The sequence below is a fragment of the Cnephaeus nilssonii genome (genome assembly GCF_951640355.1).
Source record: "Cnephaeus nilssonii genome assembly, chromosome: 2".
Classification (NCBI taxonomy): domain Eukaryota; kingdom Metazoa; phylum Chordata; class Mammalia; order Chiroptera; family Vespertilionidae; genus Cnephaeus; species Cnephaeus nilssonii.
The window spans coordinates 90972748-90991531 of record NC_137073.1 but is presented as its reverse complement, the minus strand read 5'-3'; the positions used below and the strand labels follow the sequence as shown (position 1 = coordinate 90991531).

The window sequence follows — 18784 nt, the reverse complement described above, 5'->3', positions numbered from 1 at the left end:
ACGTGCAGGACGAGTGCAAGTGCTTAAAAGGAAGCCACGTTTTCCCTTGCTCTTTAGCTTTTGCTCATACATTTTCAGGAACACCTGATGAACCCAGCCTTCTCTCCCTGCCAGTACTGCTGTCTGTGGGGAGGAGGTGGGCAGGGCAACCTTTTCTTACAGACACCATCTTACATTGTTACGATTAACAAATTAAAAACCCTAGCGAGGTCCTCTCTCACGCTTCCCTCTGATGTGTGTGTGTGCATTTTGTTCACTGCTGTTGTAGCCCCAGAGCCTAGAACAGTGCCTGAAACATAGTAGAAACTCACTATATATTTGCTAAAATAATGAATGAAAACACATTCAAAAGAAAGTTTTGCCTTTATTAATAAGAAACCAGTGATTTCAGTATAAAATAACATTTTTTAAAAATGTCATGTCTTTTAATATGTTAACCCTTTGTTGCAGGGACCACTTTGAACCGATGAGAGCCATGAACCCTCTCTTCCAGCTCCCCACCCCGTCCCCAAACCCAAACACATACAGAAAATTTCAGGAGGTTCTGAAACTTCCCTGAAGTCCATCTATAAACTTCTTAGAATCATGGCTTAGAATCATGATTTCGTCGTCCCTATTCTAATGATTCAAGAATATATTTGACTCAAATATGTCTTTCCCTCTCCCGTTAGCCAGTTAAACATTCAAGAGATTCCATCTACAAAGGATTCACTGCTTAGAGAAGGTTAAGTTCTATATTTGCAGCTGAGAACTTGATAAACATCCACATGCAAGCTAAAAAATCTAGTTAATAATCCAGAGATTTTAAAAAGTATACATGTTAGTAGAGAATAATCCAAATATTTGGTAAAGTGAATTTTTCACTTGTCAGCTGAAAGTCTCGGGTAATAATCTCAGAGATAGAAAAACAGGATCTATTCCACATAGAACAAACTTTTTAAAATTTTGTTGTTTAAAGAAAAAAATAAAAGGGAATATGCATATCTGCTAAAGTGAAGTTTTCCATTAAAAAGAAATCAAATACCTGGTAATAAAGACTACCAAGCTAAAAACAGAATATAAAACCAGTAAAACAACAATGGTGATTTGACTGGGTTTTATTTCAACCGCACACTTCATTCATTGTCTGTAGGAAAACTGGGGTACATCTCAATGGGCAACAGTCACAGTTATTAAGCAAGTAAATACGCCACAATGTCCGTGTCCTCCTTTATTTCTTTATGTCTTCGGTCTCATCTGGCTCTTTCTCTTGATGTTCTCTTTCCCACCTCATTTCTTTTAACTCTTGTCTGTATTTCCGTTCAATGAACCGCTTCTGATGGGCCATCTGGGGAAAGTTATCTGACACGAGGAGATATATTTTATACTTAATAAAGGATAGCCACTAGTGCAAACTAAACACATACACATACAAACACATATTCATATGAAATATAGACAGCTGTCTTTTGTAAGGCAAGAAAAAAAATGTTCATTTTCTTCCCCTATTCATTTATTATTCAGAAATACATGGAGGTCTGGATCAGCATCCCCGATTCTAGATCACAATGTCTGATGTAAACTGGAGTATAAAAAGTGCGGAGACATACAGCAATGTTAAAACACAGACATGCGGCGTCAGAATGACTCTGGGTGGGCGTCTTAGCACAGTTCTCTTAGCAAGCAGTGATTTTCAGGAAGAGAGTAAAGGATATAGCAAAATGGAGTTTTTATTTTCGCAAAGCTCAAGGCAAAAACGTCAAACAAATAATGATATCATCACACCATTATTTACCAAGAATTAAAGTTTCTGAAAGGAGCAAGAAAAGATCAGATGGGCAAAGGGAGGCTACATTCTAAGTCGCTATTTCTGGTCATTCTATTTGTCAAGTTCACCATGAGAAGCCCAGAGCTGCATCAGCAACAGCAACTCAAGGAAAGCACTTTTATACGTGAAAGGAGACACAACGCTCAGGGGCAGAGCTGAAGCCAGATTTAGGTTGATATCTGACCCCTTGCAAGGGTGCTGACACAGTCGAAATCCTGATTAAGATTTTAAAATCTTACAATTCATTTGTGGTCTGTGGCGAGTGCAGCAACAGGTAAGAAATCAAGTATGGAATGAGAAATAGTCACTTTACACTCTTAGTCAACAAACACACACTTCAACAACAAACATCACAAAGGAGGCAAGCGTGATGAGAGCCAAACAGCTATCCAGTCACTCGGGAAAGAGGGCGCTGTCCTGCCCAGCCGGTGAGGGACTGTGAGACACAAGAGGTACTACTTCACATATAAAGTATGAAGAATCAGAGGTCTGGGAGCATGCCTGGGGGAAGCATTTTTGTTTCTGTTACAGTTGAAGCATAATAAAAGTGTATACCATATTAGGAATAAGTATATACCATATTCCTAAGTCCCCCCCTTTTACACAGCATCCCATCCTCTCCCCAGATCAGAGAAGGGACAGGGACAGAGTGGCAGGAAAAGCACCTGAAAGGCAGGTGGTCAATCAGTCGAGATCTTGACTATCTGAGAGTCAGTGATTGATTTTAAACAAAAAAGGAACACAATGGCATCCGTATTTTAGAAATAAAACAGTAATAAAATCCTATATCCCAAATGATACTAAACTGATTTTTTTTTTTTGGATGATATAGTTTCTGGCATTTCATAGGTGTCTTTATTTATTTATTTTTTAACTGATTCTTTTTGTGTTCTATAAAACAGGTTTCAAGTATTATAAGTATTTTTAAAGATATAATTCAAATCCCAAAAAGTCAGCTGTGGAGCAAGTTTCTACTTCCTCAGTAACTTCTATTGTAAAACTTAATCCATAGTTAAAACAAAATCCTCCTACTTAGATCTAATCACTGATAAGCTTTTAGAATATGTCCTTATGGCCCTTTTCCTATGAAGTCCGGTTATACCACACACATACATGCACACTGTAAAAGTGTGTATTTGTTACACTGACACACAAACACGTAAACGCATGCCCCCTTCCTCCCTTCCACTGCGAGAGTACAGTGTACGTACGTTTTATGGATACACTGGTTTCCACTTATCCTACCTAATAAAAGAGTAATATGCAAATTGACCCTAACTCCGCTACACCCACAAGCCACATCCACCAGCCAATCAGGAGCAGATATGCAAATAAACCCAACCAAGATGGCTATAGCCACAGAGAGCAAGGTTTCCCAGGCAACGGAGAAAGCCAAGCTTTCCGCCTGCCCTTGCAGGCCTAAGCCTCCACTCAAGCTACAAAGTTTCAATTATAGAAGGTAAACAAATCCAAACAGAAATGGCGGCAGCCATAGAGCTGGAGAGAGCAGGCCAGGGTTGCCTCCGGCAACAGAGGAAGCCAAGCTTTCCACCTGCCCTGGCTGGCCTAGGCCTCCACTCCAGGCTACAAAGTTTCAATTATAGAAGGTGAATTAACCCCAACAGAAATGGCTGCCAGCCACAGCCACGGAGTGAGCAGGAGGCTTGGCTCCGCTCCAGGGTACAAAGTTTCAATTGTAGAAGGTAAATAAATTCCAGATACCAGGGCCTCCACTTGGGTCACCAGGGGGTGTGGCTGGCCTGCAAACCACCACAGGCCCCTTGCTCAGGCCGCCCCATGCCCCAAGGGAACCCCCTTCCTGATCTGGGACACCCTTCAGGGCAAACCAGCTGGCCCCCACCCATGCACCAGGCCTCTATCCTATCTAATAAAAGAGTAATATGCAGATTGACCATCACTCCAACACACAATATGGCTGCCCCCATGTGGTCAAAGATCCTGCCCCCATGTGGACACAAGATGGCCACCACAAGATGGCCAGCAGGGGAGGGCAGTTGGGAGGCACCAGGCCTGCAAGGGAGGGCAGTTGAGAGGGACCAGGACTGCAAGGGAGGGCAGATGGAGGCGATCAACCCTGCAGGGGAGGGCAGTTAGGGGTGATCAGGCCAGCAGAGGAGGGAAGTTGGGGGCAAACAGGCTGGCAGGGGAGCAGTTAGGCATCAATCAGGCTGGCAGTGGAGTGGTTAGGGAGTGATCAGGCTGGCAGGCAGAAGTGGTTAGGGGCAATCAGGAAGGCAGGCAGGCAAGCAGTTGGGAGCCAGCAATCCTGGATTGTGAAAGGGATATCCGACTGCCCGTTTAGACATCCCTTGAGGGGTCCCAGATTGGAGAGGGTACAGGCTGGGCTGAGGGACACCCCACCTCTGTGCACAAATTTCGTGCACGAATTTCATGCACCGGGCCTCTAGTTCTACTATAAGCATTTTCCCATATTATTAGCCTTAGAAAAACACAGGGTGGGGCAACAGTAGTTTTACAGTTGTTTGTATGGAAAGTGATATAGTAATTAATAAATAATAATACAAGAAGAAACTCTGTTGCGCGTACTCACAACTGTACACCCCTTTTCCAGGATAAGACTGTTACAGGTTATTCTTAAGAGTTTTTTGTTAGCTTTCAGTGATAAAACAGTGCTGGAGGAAAAGCCTATTCTGAGACTGCCCCACACACACTGGTAGGAGTGAAGTGCTTCAACGGCTGGGAAGCACTTAATCTTGTTGTGGAAAACGGAACCTCACTTGTATTTCAATACATGATTGTGCATTATATATAATAGATGTAAAAGTTCCCCACCAGTCAACTGAAACTCTCAGTGAAGATCCCATGGTCGCTGGACAAGGTAACACAGCTTCCACCCCACTGCCTCCTCCCCGCTCCCGCTGCCTAGGGAGCTGTGGTCTGCTGGGTTCCCACGCTGCTGGCCCCCTGCCCTTCCTGGAATCCCCCACGGCAGAGAATCTGGGCCTCTTCACTGTCAGCTTCCTGCACTCTGCTCTCTCCCAACTTCGGCTGGTACTTGAAACATAATCAAACTTGAAACATAATCGAATAGCTTTGTCATGTTTTGCCACAGGTTCTGCTGTGCAGCACAATACACCTCAGAAGAAAAATTTCTTGCACTTAGACCTTCAATTTACAAAAGACTATGCAGTTCCCTACATGGCCAATTATGTAATTGAAGTTTCTTCAATCCAGCCACCCACTCCGGGAATCTCTCCCACAGAACTACTAGTAAAAGCACGAGTATATACATATTTACTGTTGACAGTGATGAAAAACCAGCAACAAAGTGTCCACCAATAATCAAATAAAGAAAACCTGAATAAACTACGGCACATTTACAGCATGAACTATTAATGCAAACCGAAGCCACTATGCCCCGCAAGGCTGCCCAAAATGAGCAAGAAAAGAACGATGCACATAAGTATGTAGATATCCCATTTCCATAAAACAATGGCCAAAAACTAAAAGGAAAAAACCTTTGCATGTGTAAGTTTTAGAAATCTATGGAAAGAAATACATTAGGTTGTTCACATGGGTTACCTGGGTTGAGAGTGTGACTCTATGCAATAAAGGAAAGTGAACATCAAAAAGCATTCAGGGACACTTTTACAAAATTATAAGCCCATTTATACATATCTCACATTCTACTGCACTCTCTGGGAAGACTAATTATGAAGAAAAGAAGATCACATTTTATCAGAACTTACCATTTTTCTATTTTCCCATTTCCCTCCCATAAAACACTCATTACATTATGAACATATAATTATAGAAAAAGAGATAGGCTTACATTTTTCAAGTGCATCCATTGCTGCTCCCATTTCCGCTTGCTGGATACTGTTAAATCAAATATAGGTAAGGTACACTTTAATTTACAGAGTTTTTTTAAAAAACAAATGGTATGGCTACACATTATTTCAGGCTGATTTTCATGTTTGGCACATAAAATTTATCTGATTACTTCCACTGTCACATACTGAACTGCAGATAAGAATATACACAAGGGCATGCAGAAATGTCATTTATTTGCTCAAGCCTGTTTAAGTTACTCGTTCCACACTTTTAATACTGCAATAAAATGCCTTCCATTTATATTACATTTGAAGTATTTCCTACTTAAATTTGAATATCCTCAGTGTAAAGCTTAAAGAGGCAAAGAGTAAAAAATATAGGTACAGACAGACTTCTAATCACTTCTCAGTTTAACACATAGATTAGAGGGTTCAAAGAAAGGTGATAATACACAAAATTCTTTTCACCGGAAGACATTAGCATTTCCACAAAGCTCGAGTGGCACTAAGAGATCAAATGCCTAATGACGTCACACGGGACATTTCTTAAAGTGCTTGCAGCAATGTGGGGTTCTCTGTTGGGCAATTAAAACAGGACAGCCCTTACCTGTGCACCAGGTAATGTGGTTTTCTCAAGGTAGCCAAAGCCCCTTCGGCAATGGCATTTCCCACATCCAAGGCAGATGTTCAAGTTTGGGGGGCTGGGCTTGGTGGGGACATTAATCCTTGAGATTCACTTTATTACCCTCGAACATTCTATGCTCTAAACAAGACAGACTGCAGAGTTTGAAAACGCCAAGCAGGGACTTCTCATGTGAAGAGATTAAAAGCAGCTTCTCCTACCTTGGTCCCTTCCCACAGCCTATTCTTTCTCCCTTGAAGTAAACAGCCACCGTGTAGGTTCTAGCGTGGGATGGCCCCACCGTTTGCAGAGTCCTGAGAGGGAAAGGGAAGAAGATCAATTATGGGAAAGTGTTATTTAGTTGTTATTGCTAATATGTAACGCCAAGAAAAACATGTACTTATTGCTTAGACAGAGGAAGGAAAAATAAGAAAATTAAAGGAGTAAATTTTGTATTTGCTAAGCCTGACAAATACAGAGAGCTTTTGAAATAGGAAATTTTAAAAATTCTAACACGGATTTGTATACATTCCGCCCCCCCCAAAGTATAAATGGTATAAATTACAAATAGTATCTGAAGGCTAACAGTGAGGCGTAAAATAGTTTTAAGCAATGTCGAAGCCTGCATATTCCAAGTATCATAAAATAAACTTTCCTCAGTGAAAAGGGAACCATATTGGTCTGTTCATTGTTTTTCAGTGCTCAGCACAGCTGAAAACAATAAGTATCTGGGTAATACACCTCGAGCCACGTCTGAATGGTTTCACATCCTTTATGGACTCTTCCTGATGTCTCTTATCCTATCTGGAAGATCAGAAAATGTATTTAATTTCTGAAAAATCCGAGATCATTTCAGAAGCATGCTATAATGCTGAGCACACAAGTGCCGGAAAACAAAACTCCAGGTACTCTGCATTTTAATGACGTGGTGCAGATCTCAAATGCGGAGAAACTGATAACTTCGTGGGAAAGGAAATTAAAAGTAGCCAACAAAAGAAAATGGAACGGACTCGTTAATCTTGGAAAAACTATGTAAAACAAGCCCTCCATCTCGATGAGGGACAAGCTCACCGTGGGCTTTCATTGGGGATTTATAAGAAGGGAGCTGTCATTTCCTGTGGGTTTACATCTCCGTGGGATGAAAGCACGCGGCCGCTGTAAGGTAGCGCTTATTACAGTAATCATGCCTGCGCCACGAGAAGTTTATCCTCCCCGGTTTGTTTCTTCAACTTTAATTATCACTTTGATGAGGAAAGACTTGGAGCCTTTCATGTAATACAGTTGGGATATTCATTATGCTTATTAGGCACATATGAAAGTACTATTTCTAAACACTAGGAGTTTTTTCCTCCAATGAAGGAAACATGGTTTAGCAGTGACAGTTTCTGGGGACAATGTATATAGTAGCTTGCTGTGGGGTGACACAAATTTCTCATGGACTCAATTTTTCTTTTAGGGAGAAAGCCTCTATTGTGTTGTGGCTGTTAAATAACAACATATAAAAGGATTTAAAATTCCCTGCTGCCACTCGGGGTTTTTTCTTGAGTTTTCAGAAGTTGGAAAAGGTTTGAGGCAAGGGGACTTCTATTCCCTATGGAATAATCACACGTGTGTGTGTGTGTGTGTGTGTGTGTGTGTGTGTGTGTGTGTGCCCGCAACCTTGTGTGTACAGACTAGCGGTAAACCAGTACTGGGACTGGATTTTTATACCCTCAAAAGCGCACATCCAGGTAACGCTTTGGGAGGCACCCCACCTATTTGGATAATTCTTCCTTTTTGTAATTCCTCTTTGAAACCACCTTCTGAATCAACGTGTGAGCGCCTCAAGATAATTACTCAGCTTCTGAGTCAAACCTGCTGTTTTCATCAAAGCTGGGGTTATGTGTATAGTGAGTGCCCCGCATTCCTATTGAATTTCTGGTTATCACTCAAAGAATAAAGATTTGTCACTAAAGATATTCTAAAGTACATGGCTGCTTTTGATACACATTCTGAGAAGAAAAGTTTCAAATATTTTAATAACAGCAGCAGTGAGAACTGCCCGCTTCTTATAGTGACGGCCTGAGAGAGCGAATCTGTCAGGCCACAGGGAGAGGCCGACAGGCTGCAAGGTGGTGGACAGGGACACTCAAGTCCTGTTACTAATTAGGCAGACACAATCTTCCAATCCAGACACACAGCAGAGGTTACAAATAATAAGAAGACAGCCAGCCTGCATTGCTCAGTGGTTGACCACTGACCTATGAACCAGGTCATGGTTTGATTCCTGGTCGGGCACATTCCCGGGTCGCAGGTTCAATCCCCAATAGGGGTCATGCAGGAGGCAGCAGCAAATCAATGATGTTTCTATCTCTTCCTCTCCCTTCCTCTCTGAAATCAATAATATGTGTGTGTGTGTGTGTGTGTATATTTTTAAGAAAGATGTAAAAATGTATATAACATATGAATTGCTCTTATCTCAGTCTCCTAACCTTAGTATATCTTCCTCACAGGGAGTAGTTCTAACACCATTATAGAGATGGGAAAAGCTTAGATAATCAAATGTGACCCACTTACTTCGAGCTGTAAGACTGAGAGGCCCAAAGAGTTTCAGTGTTGGGCCGAGTCAGTTAAGAAGTCTCAATCTGGGGTCCTGATTATGATCATCCACAGTGACTAGTTTTCCCTCCACGCAACCAGAACATCATCTCTAAGCTCCCTGATCTGATGGACTGTGGGCCGCGAGTACTCACTTGTACAGAGGAATGTCTGGTTCTTTTCCTTCCGTCCTAAGTGTCAGACAACACTGCTGAAGCTGGGATTTGGGGTCATTCCAATCCTGATTCAAAATGAACTCCTGTAGTAAGTCCCCAAAGAGCATTTAGTAATGGGTTCTGAGATCACCATGCGTAATGCACACAACCAATTTAAATTTTATACGAGCTTACTTTTAATCGTGGAAAGAAACAAACATTCATGAAAGTATGAACATATTCCAAATCCTTGTCAATGTACAGTGCTGCAATAAATGCTGAAAAAGAGAACATTTAAAAATAAATACAATGCACTGCCATCTACCAGGAAGATAAAATTACCATTTAATCTTTCTTTAAACAACAACTCTTTATCACTAATATCAGAAGCAACAATATAGATGTGTGATTAAGATGCAAAGTCATGGAGTACAAAGACCAAACTAAGTTTGGCTAAGGGCTAAATTATGTTAGTTAAGATGATAGACTAAATGCTATTGTACAGCAAGGGAAGAATGACATCTGGAAACACAACTGTGTTATAACATCAAATAAAACTTGAAGATCAGATATGACACCAGAATGAGCACATCCTTGGGGCCTGCCATTCTCAACACCAATCTTGAGGAGGTCGCCCATTTACAAGGGTCTGAGCTACATTTCAGGAACAGAAATGAGACAATTTATAGATTCAATCTGCTGAAGCACAGAGAAATATAATACTGGGTTTAATGACTATAACAATATATCTAACTTTCCATTAACAAATGGAGATCTCAAAGATAATTTCATTAAAAGTTACCTTAACCAAGTAAACAAATGGCGAGTTTTTAAAAGAATAAAAATAACTTTCATTGAGCTTAAAAAAAAAAAAAAAAAGCCAGTGGGAATGTTCTCTAAATTTAATTGTTTAATAATTTTAATCTTTAAGTTACTTTATTTTAATTGAAAAACAAGTTTTTTCAGGTTCCTTAGTCAGACTGCTTTTACACTTTGTAAATGAGTAGCTTTTGAATAGTAGACTTTAATATCTGTATATAATTCCAATTGTTAAAAACACACTAACATTAAAAAGTTGCAAGGCCCAGGGGATGGCCCACTTATTTTTAAGTATTATCAGAAACAGTAAGTTATGTATATAATCCTTTTGTTAGCTATAACAGGATTATTCATAATGCCAAAAGACCATATCAGGAAGTGTAAAATATGACACTTGTCCATAGAGCTTTGAGCTCATTCAAAACAATGGTTATTAGTTTTATTATTTAGTGAGTAAATTATCTTTTTTCCTTCTATGCCCTTATATAAAGGCTGCTGGGTGGCAAAAAAAATCTGATCCACTATTACAATCTTCATATTCTGTTACTGTTTCCCACAGGGATATAGTGGCTGAGCATTAGGCTGGAGGGATGTGGAGGGGGGTGCAGGGTACACCACTGAACACAGACTGAACATAAAATGCATTATTCAAATGTCTTAATTTCAAATTATCCTCCTTCAAATAAGCTTTGGAGGAAAGCATAAATACAAATGAAAATAGGAAAGAGGTGTCTTTAGTCAGAACATAATAATAATGAGAAAAAGGAAGATGAATGTTGGTCCTTTTGATTTCGACTGAATTTGCAGGTTCAAACACCTTCATGCTGTGGGACTCACATTCCAAAAGGTCTGCCAGCGTCTTGGTCCTCAGGGCCACGGGCCTCTTGGTCTTGTCGTTGGTGATGGCGTACTCCTGCATGCCCAGCTCCTCCGCCACCTTGGCTTGAGTCCTGTTATTCACCAGAGAGCTTCGCAGCAACTGGCCAAAAGGAACGGAGGTGCATTTAGAAACCGTTTCACTTCTGATGTCTCTCTTGCTCTTGGTGTTAAGACCAAGCAACCTGAGACTGACAGGGGAAGTGACTAAGCCTTCAGCGCCCCCCCTCCCGCCCCCGCCCCCAGCAGCAGTGACAAACTCCATACACTTCGAACTTCTCCCTAATAGCTCCCTCTACTCCAGGACTTTACCCGACTGACATTTAAATAGCTCATGTGGTTGTTTAGTTGCAGTGGCCAGTGTTGCTGGGGATACTGTACTATTTTAAAGGTCATAGCTTCCATTAAGTGTAATGCTATTAAATGAAGGAGCATTAAAATGGTTTAAAATCAACTTTACTGAAGTATAATTTACATACAATAAAATTCACCATTTAAGTACAGTCAGATGAGTTTTGACAACCTTCTATGGTTCCATCACCCCAAACAAGTTCCCTGTGGTCCTTTGCAATCAAGTAATACAATCTGCCTCCCACCCAGCAAACTACACTTGCTTTCTAACATGGAGCATTAGTTTTAAAGGAGTATTTTTAAAAAGTCTAAAGTAAGCTTCAAGTTTCGCAGCACTGATGCTAATTTTGATATTACAGTATTTGGGGAAGTGATGTTTTAGTAAGTACTATTTAAAATATTTAAATTATTTACTACATTTTTACTTTTATTATTTTAACGATTACTACTACATATCCTAAGTTACTGTTTTTCAAACTGAGACCCTATATCTGTAATCAGGTGAAATTACAATTTTCATATTTTAACTTCAGGAACTCAAAACAAAAATTTCTACTAGGAATTTCAGTGAACTAGAGTCCTCTATTACTATCCAAGTAGTAACACGAAGCAGTGCGTGAAAATTACGCAACCAACCCATGGAAGAGGTGCTCATAAAGCATGCCTGGTTTGGGAATTTAACACTCACTAACCACACATACTAGGGGGAGAGGGGAGGGAGACACATGGCAGCAGGGCTAGGTACAAAGATGGGAACTCACCCAACAAATCTGAAAATAAGTGTCCCCAATCTCTCAGATTTGGGGGAATAATGTATCAACAACTAGGACTTTTCTAACAACAGATATAACAAATTCTTTTTTTTTTTAAATATATTTTATTGATTTTTTACAGAGAGGAAGGGAGAGGGATAGAGAGCTAGAAACATCGATGAGAGAGAAACATCGACCAGCTGCCTCCTGCACACCCCCTACCGGGGATGTGCCCGCAACCAATGTACATGCCCTTGACTGGAATCGAACCTGGGACCTTTCAGTCCACAGACCGACGCTCTATTCACTGAGCCAAACCGGTTTCGGCAGATATAACAAATTCTTAGTCTGCTACAATTCCTCGCTGTTTAGAAACATAGTTGACACCAGGGCCAAGGAGCGAGCAGGAAGCAGCTGCGAGCGGGACTGGTTTTATATCATACCCCCGCCGCTCCACATCCCACTTTATTAGATGCAAGTTTTATGCTCTGTGGCTCCATCGTGTCAACTAAGCTTATGAAAATCTGGATTTATTCTCAATGCTTGAGATTGCATCCTTGACAATAGATAAATAAGAAACAATATGTTCTTAATTTGTCTGACAATGATTCATGAAGCAGAATTACAACTTGATCTTCATAAGCCATGCTTGCTGTTGAGTTACAGACTATTATTCTTTGCTTGTATTTGCTCCCTTCCTCCTCCTATTTCTCCCAACTCTTTTCTTCAATATAGTGTTTCATTAAAACTAATATCCACGGAGAAGCTCAAAATTAAAAAGGCCTAGCACCTAACATTAATAGGAGAGTCCACCAGCCCAATATCTTGTAATTACAGAATAATTGAGCCGGAAGGGAGACATCGTTTTGGTTTGGATTTCTACTGGCAGGGGCGGGGCTCTCCAAGCAGAGGCCCTGGGGGAGTAGGAGGGCTATTTTGAAAATATGGCTATGCTGAGCAAGTCGGGTTCTCTCTCAGTATGTGAGTTTAGTGAGAGGAGAAAAATCTTATTTAGGCTGCAGTAGGGAGATTCCATGCCTCAGAATCAACAAGCCTGATGCACACATGAGCCACCGCATATCACCGATCACTGGGCCTCCACAGCCACCTGCTAATGTAGGGCCCACCCAGTGCTGTGCAGCAACACTGTCTGCGGGGAAGAAAGCAGTGAAGATGATACAGGAATGCTCGGGTTTCATTTAAAATACACCCTGACAGGTCTCAAAGCAGCTGGATGGCCAGCTGAAAGTGAGATCTTTTGTCAAGACTCAGAGCCTGAACTAAGTCTAAGTCAGTGAGGGGGGGGGGGGGGGGGGGGAAGGAAGGTGTAAGTCACCCATATTTTTAGAGTCAGTGCAAATTTAGATGAGCTGAAAAGAGGTAAGACCCCACTCTTTACCTACACAAAAAGTCCCAATGGCAATTCTTTAAATGACAACTTGCACCCTTGGCCTTTGCTGCACTCTGCTTCCTAATGAACCGTGCTGCTTGCCAACCAGTGGGGTCAAGGGGACCGCAAGGCAGACCACCACCAGAGGTCATGGCAGCGCAGCGTGCTGTGTGGAGGTCGAGGCTAGGCTATGTACACCCCTGCCCTCTGGGGGCTGCTAACCTCTGCCGGAATCAACACACAGACTGGACACTGCGACACACTGTGGAAGCTGCGGTGACTGCACCCGCCCCTGGAGGACCTGCCCAGTACAAATGTTTCAGAGGCTCACTGACTGCTACATCAGGTACTTTTGAGATATGGTGCTCAGACCTCTTCCAAGAACCAAGGAATTAGAATTTCTGGGGATGTAACCTGAACATATGCATTTAAATTTTTTTTCATGTAGTTGGATTCTGACTAATATTGAGTCAGAACTGAAAAAGAATGAGTCTGCCAGGAGAGTGGGTGCTGTGGTCTGAATCTTTGTGTCCCCCCAAAATGCATATGTTGAAATCCTAACCCCTAAAGATGATGGTATTGGGGCCTTTAGGAGGTGATTGGGTCACGAGGGTGCAGGCCTCATGAATGGGATTAATGCCCTTCTAAAAGAAGCCCCAGAGAGCTCTCTAGCCCCTTCCACCATGTTAGTGTACAACGAAAGTCTGCTCTCGGGAGAGGGCCCTCACCTCATGCTGGTAGTGAGACCTCGGACTTCCAGCCTCCAGAACTGTGAGCAACCAACTACTGTTCATAAGCCACCCAGTCTGTGGTACTTGGTTACAGCAGCCTGGATGGACGCGACAGTGGGGAAGGGTTTTCCAGGAAGAGGGAACAGCTCTGGCAAAGGCTTTTTTTTATTTCAGAGAGATGATTTTGGTGGGTGAATATGAAGGGGGCAAGACATGAGGTTAGAAAGCCTGCAGATGTTGATGCTATAAATATCTGTTTTTTACTTTTTAGTAGAAGTCTAGAAAACAAATATTAAGCACCCAATTGGGCATGAGATAGCTATCAAGACTATTTTGCAAACATCGGCTCCAGTTAGATATGTAGTAAAAAGTAGAAGACTTGACACCAGGCTGCCTGGGCCTGGCTAAGTGACCTTGTGTAAGTTCCCCCTCTCTCTAAGGCTCGGTTTCTGCATCTATATAACGGGGGAAGTAGCACCTGCCACGTGGGGTGGTAATGAGAATTCGAGGGAATGAATATACAATCCAAGTACAATGACCAGCACATAATAAACACCCAGCAATGTTCGCTGCCACTGTTATCCATAATAGCATCATCACTAGGTAAGATATGCTTCCTCTCTGGTTATAGAAAAAAGGTTATAGGAAGTTGTAGGAATTCTTGTGAATTTGTCTTCAATGCAGAATGTTCTGTATACCTCTCCACTCACTGTCTCCAAAGCTCTCCATTTTACCAAATGCTGAGCTGTCTTCCTTTTTAACCAACTGCCCCCCCCCCCAATTATTTTTATTTTAAATCACCAGAAAATGTGAAGAAAGCTGTAGTCCGGGCTCTCTGTAAAGCTGAGAAAAAAACTGCTGAGTTCCTGATGCACTGGCAGGGACCCAAATAAATATCCCAAATCTCAAACTCTGTTTCTGAGAATTCAGGATGTTTTCTATTATCTCAGCACAGCAGTCTTTTATAATTAGTTTAAACTTAAATTTTAATGAGGAAAAGGTTTATTGGTTTAAAACAAATAAAAAAACATATTGGCATTCCTCCTTCAACCACTCTCTCCATTCTTGATGCTAAAGAGGAACCCACAGCTGTGGGACACGAGCTACCAGAGGGCCACCTAGTGTGAAATAAGTAGACTGTGATTACTATTTGGAGGACTTTAATACAAGAGCATGGGGTGAAAGCAGAATGTATCATTAGAAGTGACAGGGATGTGCCGCACAGGTCTATTACACCAAGAGTGTCGCCAGATGCTCCTCATTTCCCGTGGTAACTAAAGAAAAGGTACACAAATGCGAGCAGGCAGGATGCAGAAGGCAAATTATACCAGTGACAGAAATTTTCACCCAGGAGGCTGTGGACTCTATCCTCTCAAGGAGATCTTGTGGATAGGGTACCGTTTGTCTGAATGATTTATGCTTAGTGCTCTGGAGGAGGCAGGAGGGGATTAGATCACCGGTTTTCAAACTTTTTATTTGTAATCCTTGCTTTCTCATTCTCCCAAATTATTCCACTAAAAAGAAAAAATTCTGCAAGTTCATCTTGCTAGTGCACACCACCACGGTAGGCATGGGGTTAGCAACTATTTTTAGCTCAGTATCTTATAGTAAAGGTTAAGAGAAAAGAATGAAAGAATTAAACCTTGCAAAGTTAAAACCTGAAAATGTGGGAAGACAGGCATTTAGGTCTGAGTAAATGCTCTTTGTGTCCCTCTTACTATACTTACCCTTACTCTAGTCTACTGTGTAAGTTCTACCCCAAAAACACAAAAACTTCAGTCTCTGAATTAGAACCACTTCCTTCTACATTCCAATCAAATTCGGTCATCCTAGAACAATTACATAAGCCCACGTTCCTTCCCCATGAGGCGCTTTGACTTTAACTTGTAAAACACTATGTTTTCCCCCATCAGTATTCAAAACCTGAAAACCATGATTTCATTTGCTCAGCTGTCCTTATTCACCGTAAAACCAGTGTGCAAGGCAATGGCTCAAAGCTAACTAATGCCTCTCAGTGCGAATTACTGGCTGTGTGTTCTTTAATCACAATAATGAGTAATTTGCCATCACCCTCCAACAAATTCAACTGTAACAAATAATCCCCCACAATTTTTAATTAATTTTAACCTTTAGACATTCATAAATAAGTTTTCAGCTTCTTTCCTGAAACATGAAACAGCGGCCACTTCCTTCCAGTGTCATTTTCACTTCCTTCTTCATATGACTGAGCTGCCTGAAAAACTCTCTGTCACTTATGTCTTTGCATATGTCAGGCACTGCTGGGCATACAGTAGTAAATAAAAACATGCTCTCGCAGAACTTGCAGGTTAGTGGGATAGGCAAACTGAAACAAGCGCCAGGAAGGAAAAGCACGTGGGGTTTCGACTGGGGCCACCGGGGAAAGCGCCCCTGAATCCATAAGTCCCGTCAGAACTGACATCTGATGGGACTGAAGCAGAACAGGCTGCAGGCAGAACAGGCTAAGGAAGGGTAGCTAAGGAGGTGAGAGGAAACCCCGAAAGGGCAGCGTGACAGAAGCCAATGCGAGGCGGTGTTTCCAGGAGGGAGGAAGCAAGCACTCTCACCACTGAGAGTTAGTATCTGTTGAAATATGTGTTTAACTGATGACAGATCATCTTTGTTTTGCCAGCAGATCTGTTGGTCCTACTGACTTTTACCAATGCTTTCTGTGAATATCTATACTAATAAAAGGGAAAAATGCTAATTAGAGTGGAGGTCTTCCAGATGTTCTTCCAAATGTCCTTCCAGACAAAGCCGCAGCGGCTGCCCGAGGCTCAGGCAGGTCGCGGATGGGGGCTGCCGCTGAGAGGACCCGAGGCTCAGGCACGCTGCAGATGGCAGCTGCCGCTGGGAGGGCAGGGCCAAGGCTCAGGCAAGCTGCGGTGGCTGTGAGGGCCCAGGCTCAGGCAGCTGCGGCGGCTGGCAGTGGCAGCAGCAGAGGCGTGATGGGGGCGTCACCTTCCCCTGATCGGCCGGTTGCCTCCCGCAGAGGAAGGCCAGACTGCGCCTTAGGCCTGCTCCCCACCATCAGTAGGACATCCCCTGAGGGGACTGTGAGAGGGGGCAGGCTGGGCTGAGAGACACCCCCCCACAGTGCATGAATTTTTGTGCACTGGGCCTCTAGTAGTTAATAAAAACTATCCTATCTAATGAAGTGGGAATATGCAAATTGACTGCCATGCCGTCACAAAGATGGCAGTGCTCATAGCCACAAGATGGTGGCACCCAGTCCCCTCAGCCCCGCCGGAGTCCCCCAGTCCTTTCATCCCCGCCAGGGGGGTGGTAGGTGAGCGGTGCGGCCGGACCCGCCCTCAGCCCCCCAGCCGCCCAGGGCCGGCCCAAGGGGCAGGCAAGCCTCGGATGTCAGCTGCCCAGCTACCCAGGGCAGCCCAATGCTCAGGTAACCAGGGCCGGCCGAGGCTTGCGCTGACAACGGTGGCAGCAGCAGGTGTGATGGGGGTGTCGCCTTCCCCTGATCGCCAGGTTGCCTCCTGCCCCTGAGGGCTCCAGACTGTGAGAGAGGGTAGGCTGGGCTGAGGGACCCTCCCCTCCAGTGCATGAATTTTCATGCACCGGGCCTCTAGTCATATAATAGTTTTGCCATTTGTTAACATCTTTCTAATAAGCTATCCAAAAACAGTCATTTTAAGATAGCAAGGCTGATGAACACATTTTGGATAAAACTACAGTTATGGTACTGAAATGATTTTGGAAAGAATACAAAACTGGAGTTTCTATCACAGTCCTGGTTTTATTTTTATCCAGACCTTGGGCAGAACAACTTTCTGAGTTTTGGCTTCATCATCTGTTCAATGCTGGGGTAGGGGTATGGAGGTGTTTATACAGTGACTAAGATGGGAAGCAGTAAACTTACTGATCTACAACATCCCACCTCCACAAAATCCTAGAGTTCATAAATAACTTTGTGTGAATACAGGGGTGAATGTGTATACTTAAGTCACACATTTTCAACAGTGGCCTCTATATGGCCATAAAATGAATTACTACTTCAAGCCATTTGGTTTGGTTTGGCCATTTCTCATACCAACCAGATATTCTGACAGCTACAAAGTCTATTCCCTAATGAAATATACTGAAGGAGCATTTATTGATTACCTAACACAAAGCAAGATTCTAGACACTAGTTTATTTGTAATATATGCTTATATGTTCTTAAGGTTTTAATATTAATTCAAGAGGAAAACGATTTCTTTTCCATCCAAAAGCAGTTAACTTTGGTAATCAAACTGTTCCTTTTAAATTAAATTTAAAATAACAGTACTGTGTATTTCCCATATAATGATTCAAGGGATATGGTCGAAACAAAATAATAAATATTCATCGACTGACTGAGTGAAAGGACCGTATTTTGTTGGGCTTAGAAATTCTGCTGAGAAAAATCACATTTAAACATAGCAAATCACCATATTCTCTCTAATTTTAATATTTGTGTCTCATATAAACTATTTCCAGGTTTCACGGTTGCAGAGATAAGATCCAATTCTATTCAAAGCAAAACATGCATAAAATTTGTAGAAATGCAAAGTACAAAAGACTTGTTATTTGCTTCAAGCATAATAAAAAAGGAGAGTGTGCACTAACAAACTGCATTACAGTGCACTACTACTGCAAGCCTCCTTTCCCAAGGGGGATACTTTCCAAGATCCCCAGTGGATGCCTCAAACTGCAAAAATACCAAAACATACATATACTAAGTTTTCCTATATGAAGTTGAATTTATAAAGTACGCATAGTAAGAGACTAACAACAACTAATAATAAAATAGAAAAATTATAACAATATACTGTAATAAAAATTATATGAAAGTGTTCTCTCTCTCTCTCTCTCTCTCTCTCTCTCTCTCTCTC

The 18784-nt window shown here is 42.1% G+C and overlaps 1 protein-coding gene across 5 annotated transcripts in view; it reads right to left on the bottom strand.

The window, feature by feature from the left end:
* Positions 1–1081: 1081 nt before the first annotated feature.
* The window catches only part of DROSHA (drosha ribonuclease III), a 103403-nt gene continuing 85700 nt past the window's right edge, over positions 1082–18784 (bottom strand). For all 5 annotated transcript variants that reach the window (XM_079779751.1, XM_079779750.1, XM_079779752.1 and 2 more), the window contains 6 exons: positions 10633–10774; positions 9172–9254; positions 8977–9080; positions 6466–6558; positions 5622–5668; positions 1082–1341 (listed from right to left, as the gene is read on the bottom strand). In XM_079779751.1, the coding sequence (XP_079635877.1) occupies positions 1211–1341; positions 5622–5668; positions 6466–6558; positions 8977–9080; positions 9172–9254; positions 10633–10774 (600 nt within the window). In that variant the 3' untranslated portion in view covers positions 1082–1210. The remainder of the gene's footprint in view (positions 1342–5621; positions 5669–6465; positions 6559–8976; positions 9081–9171; positions 9255–10632; positions 10775–18784) is intronic.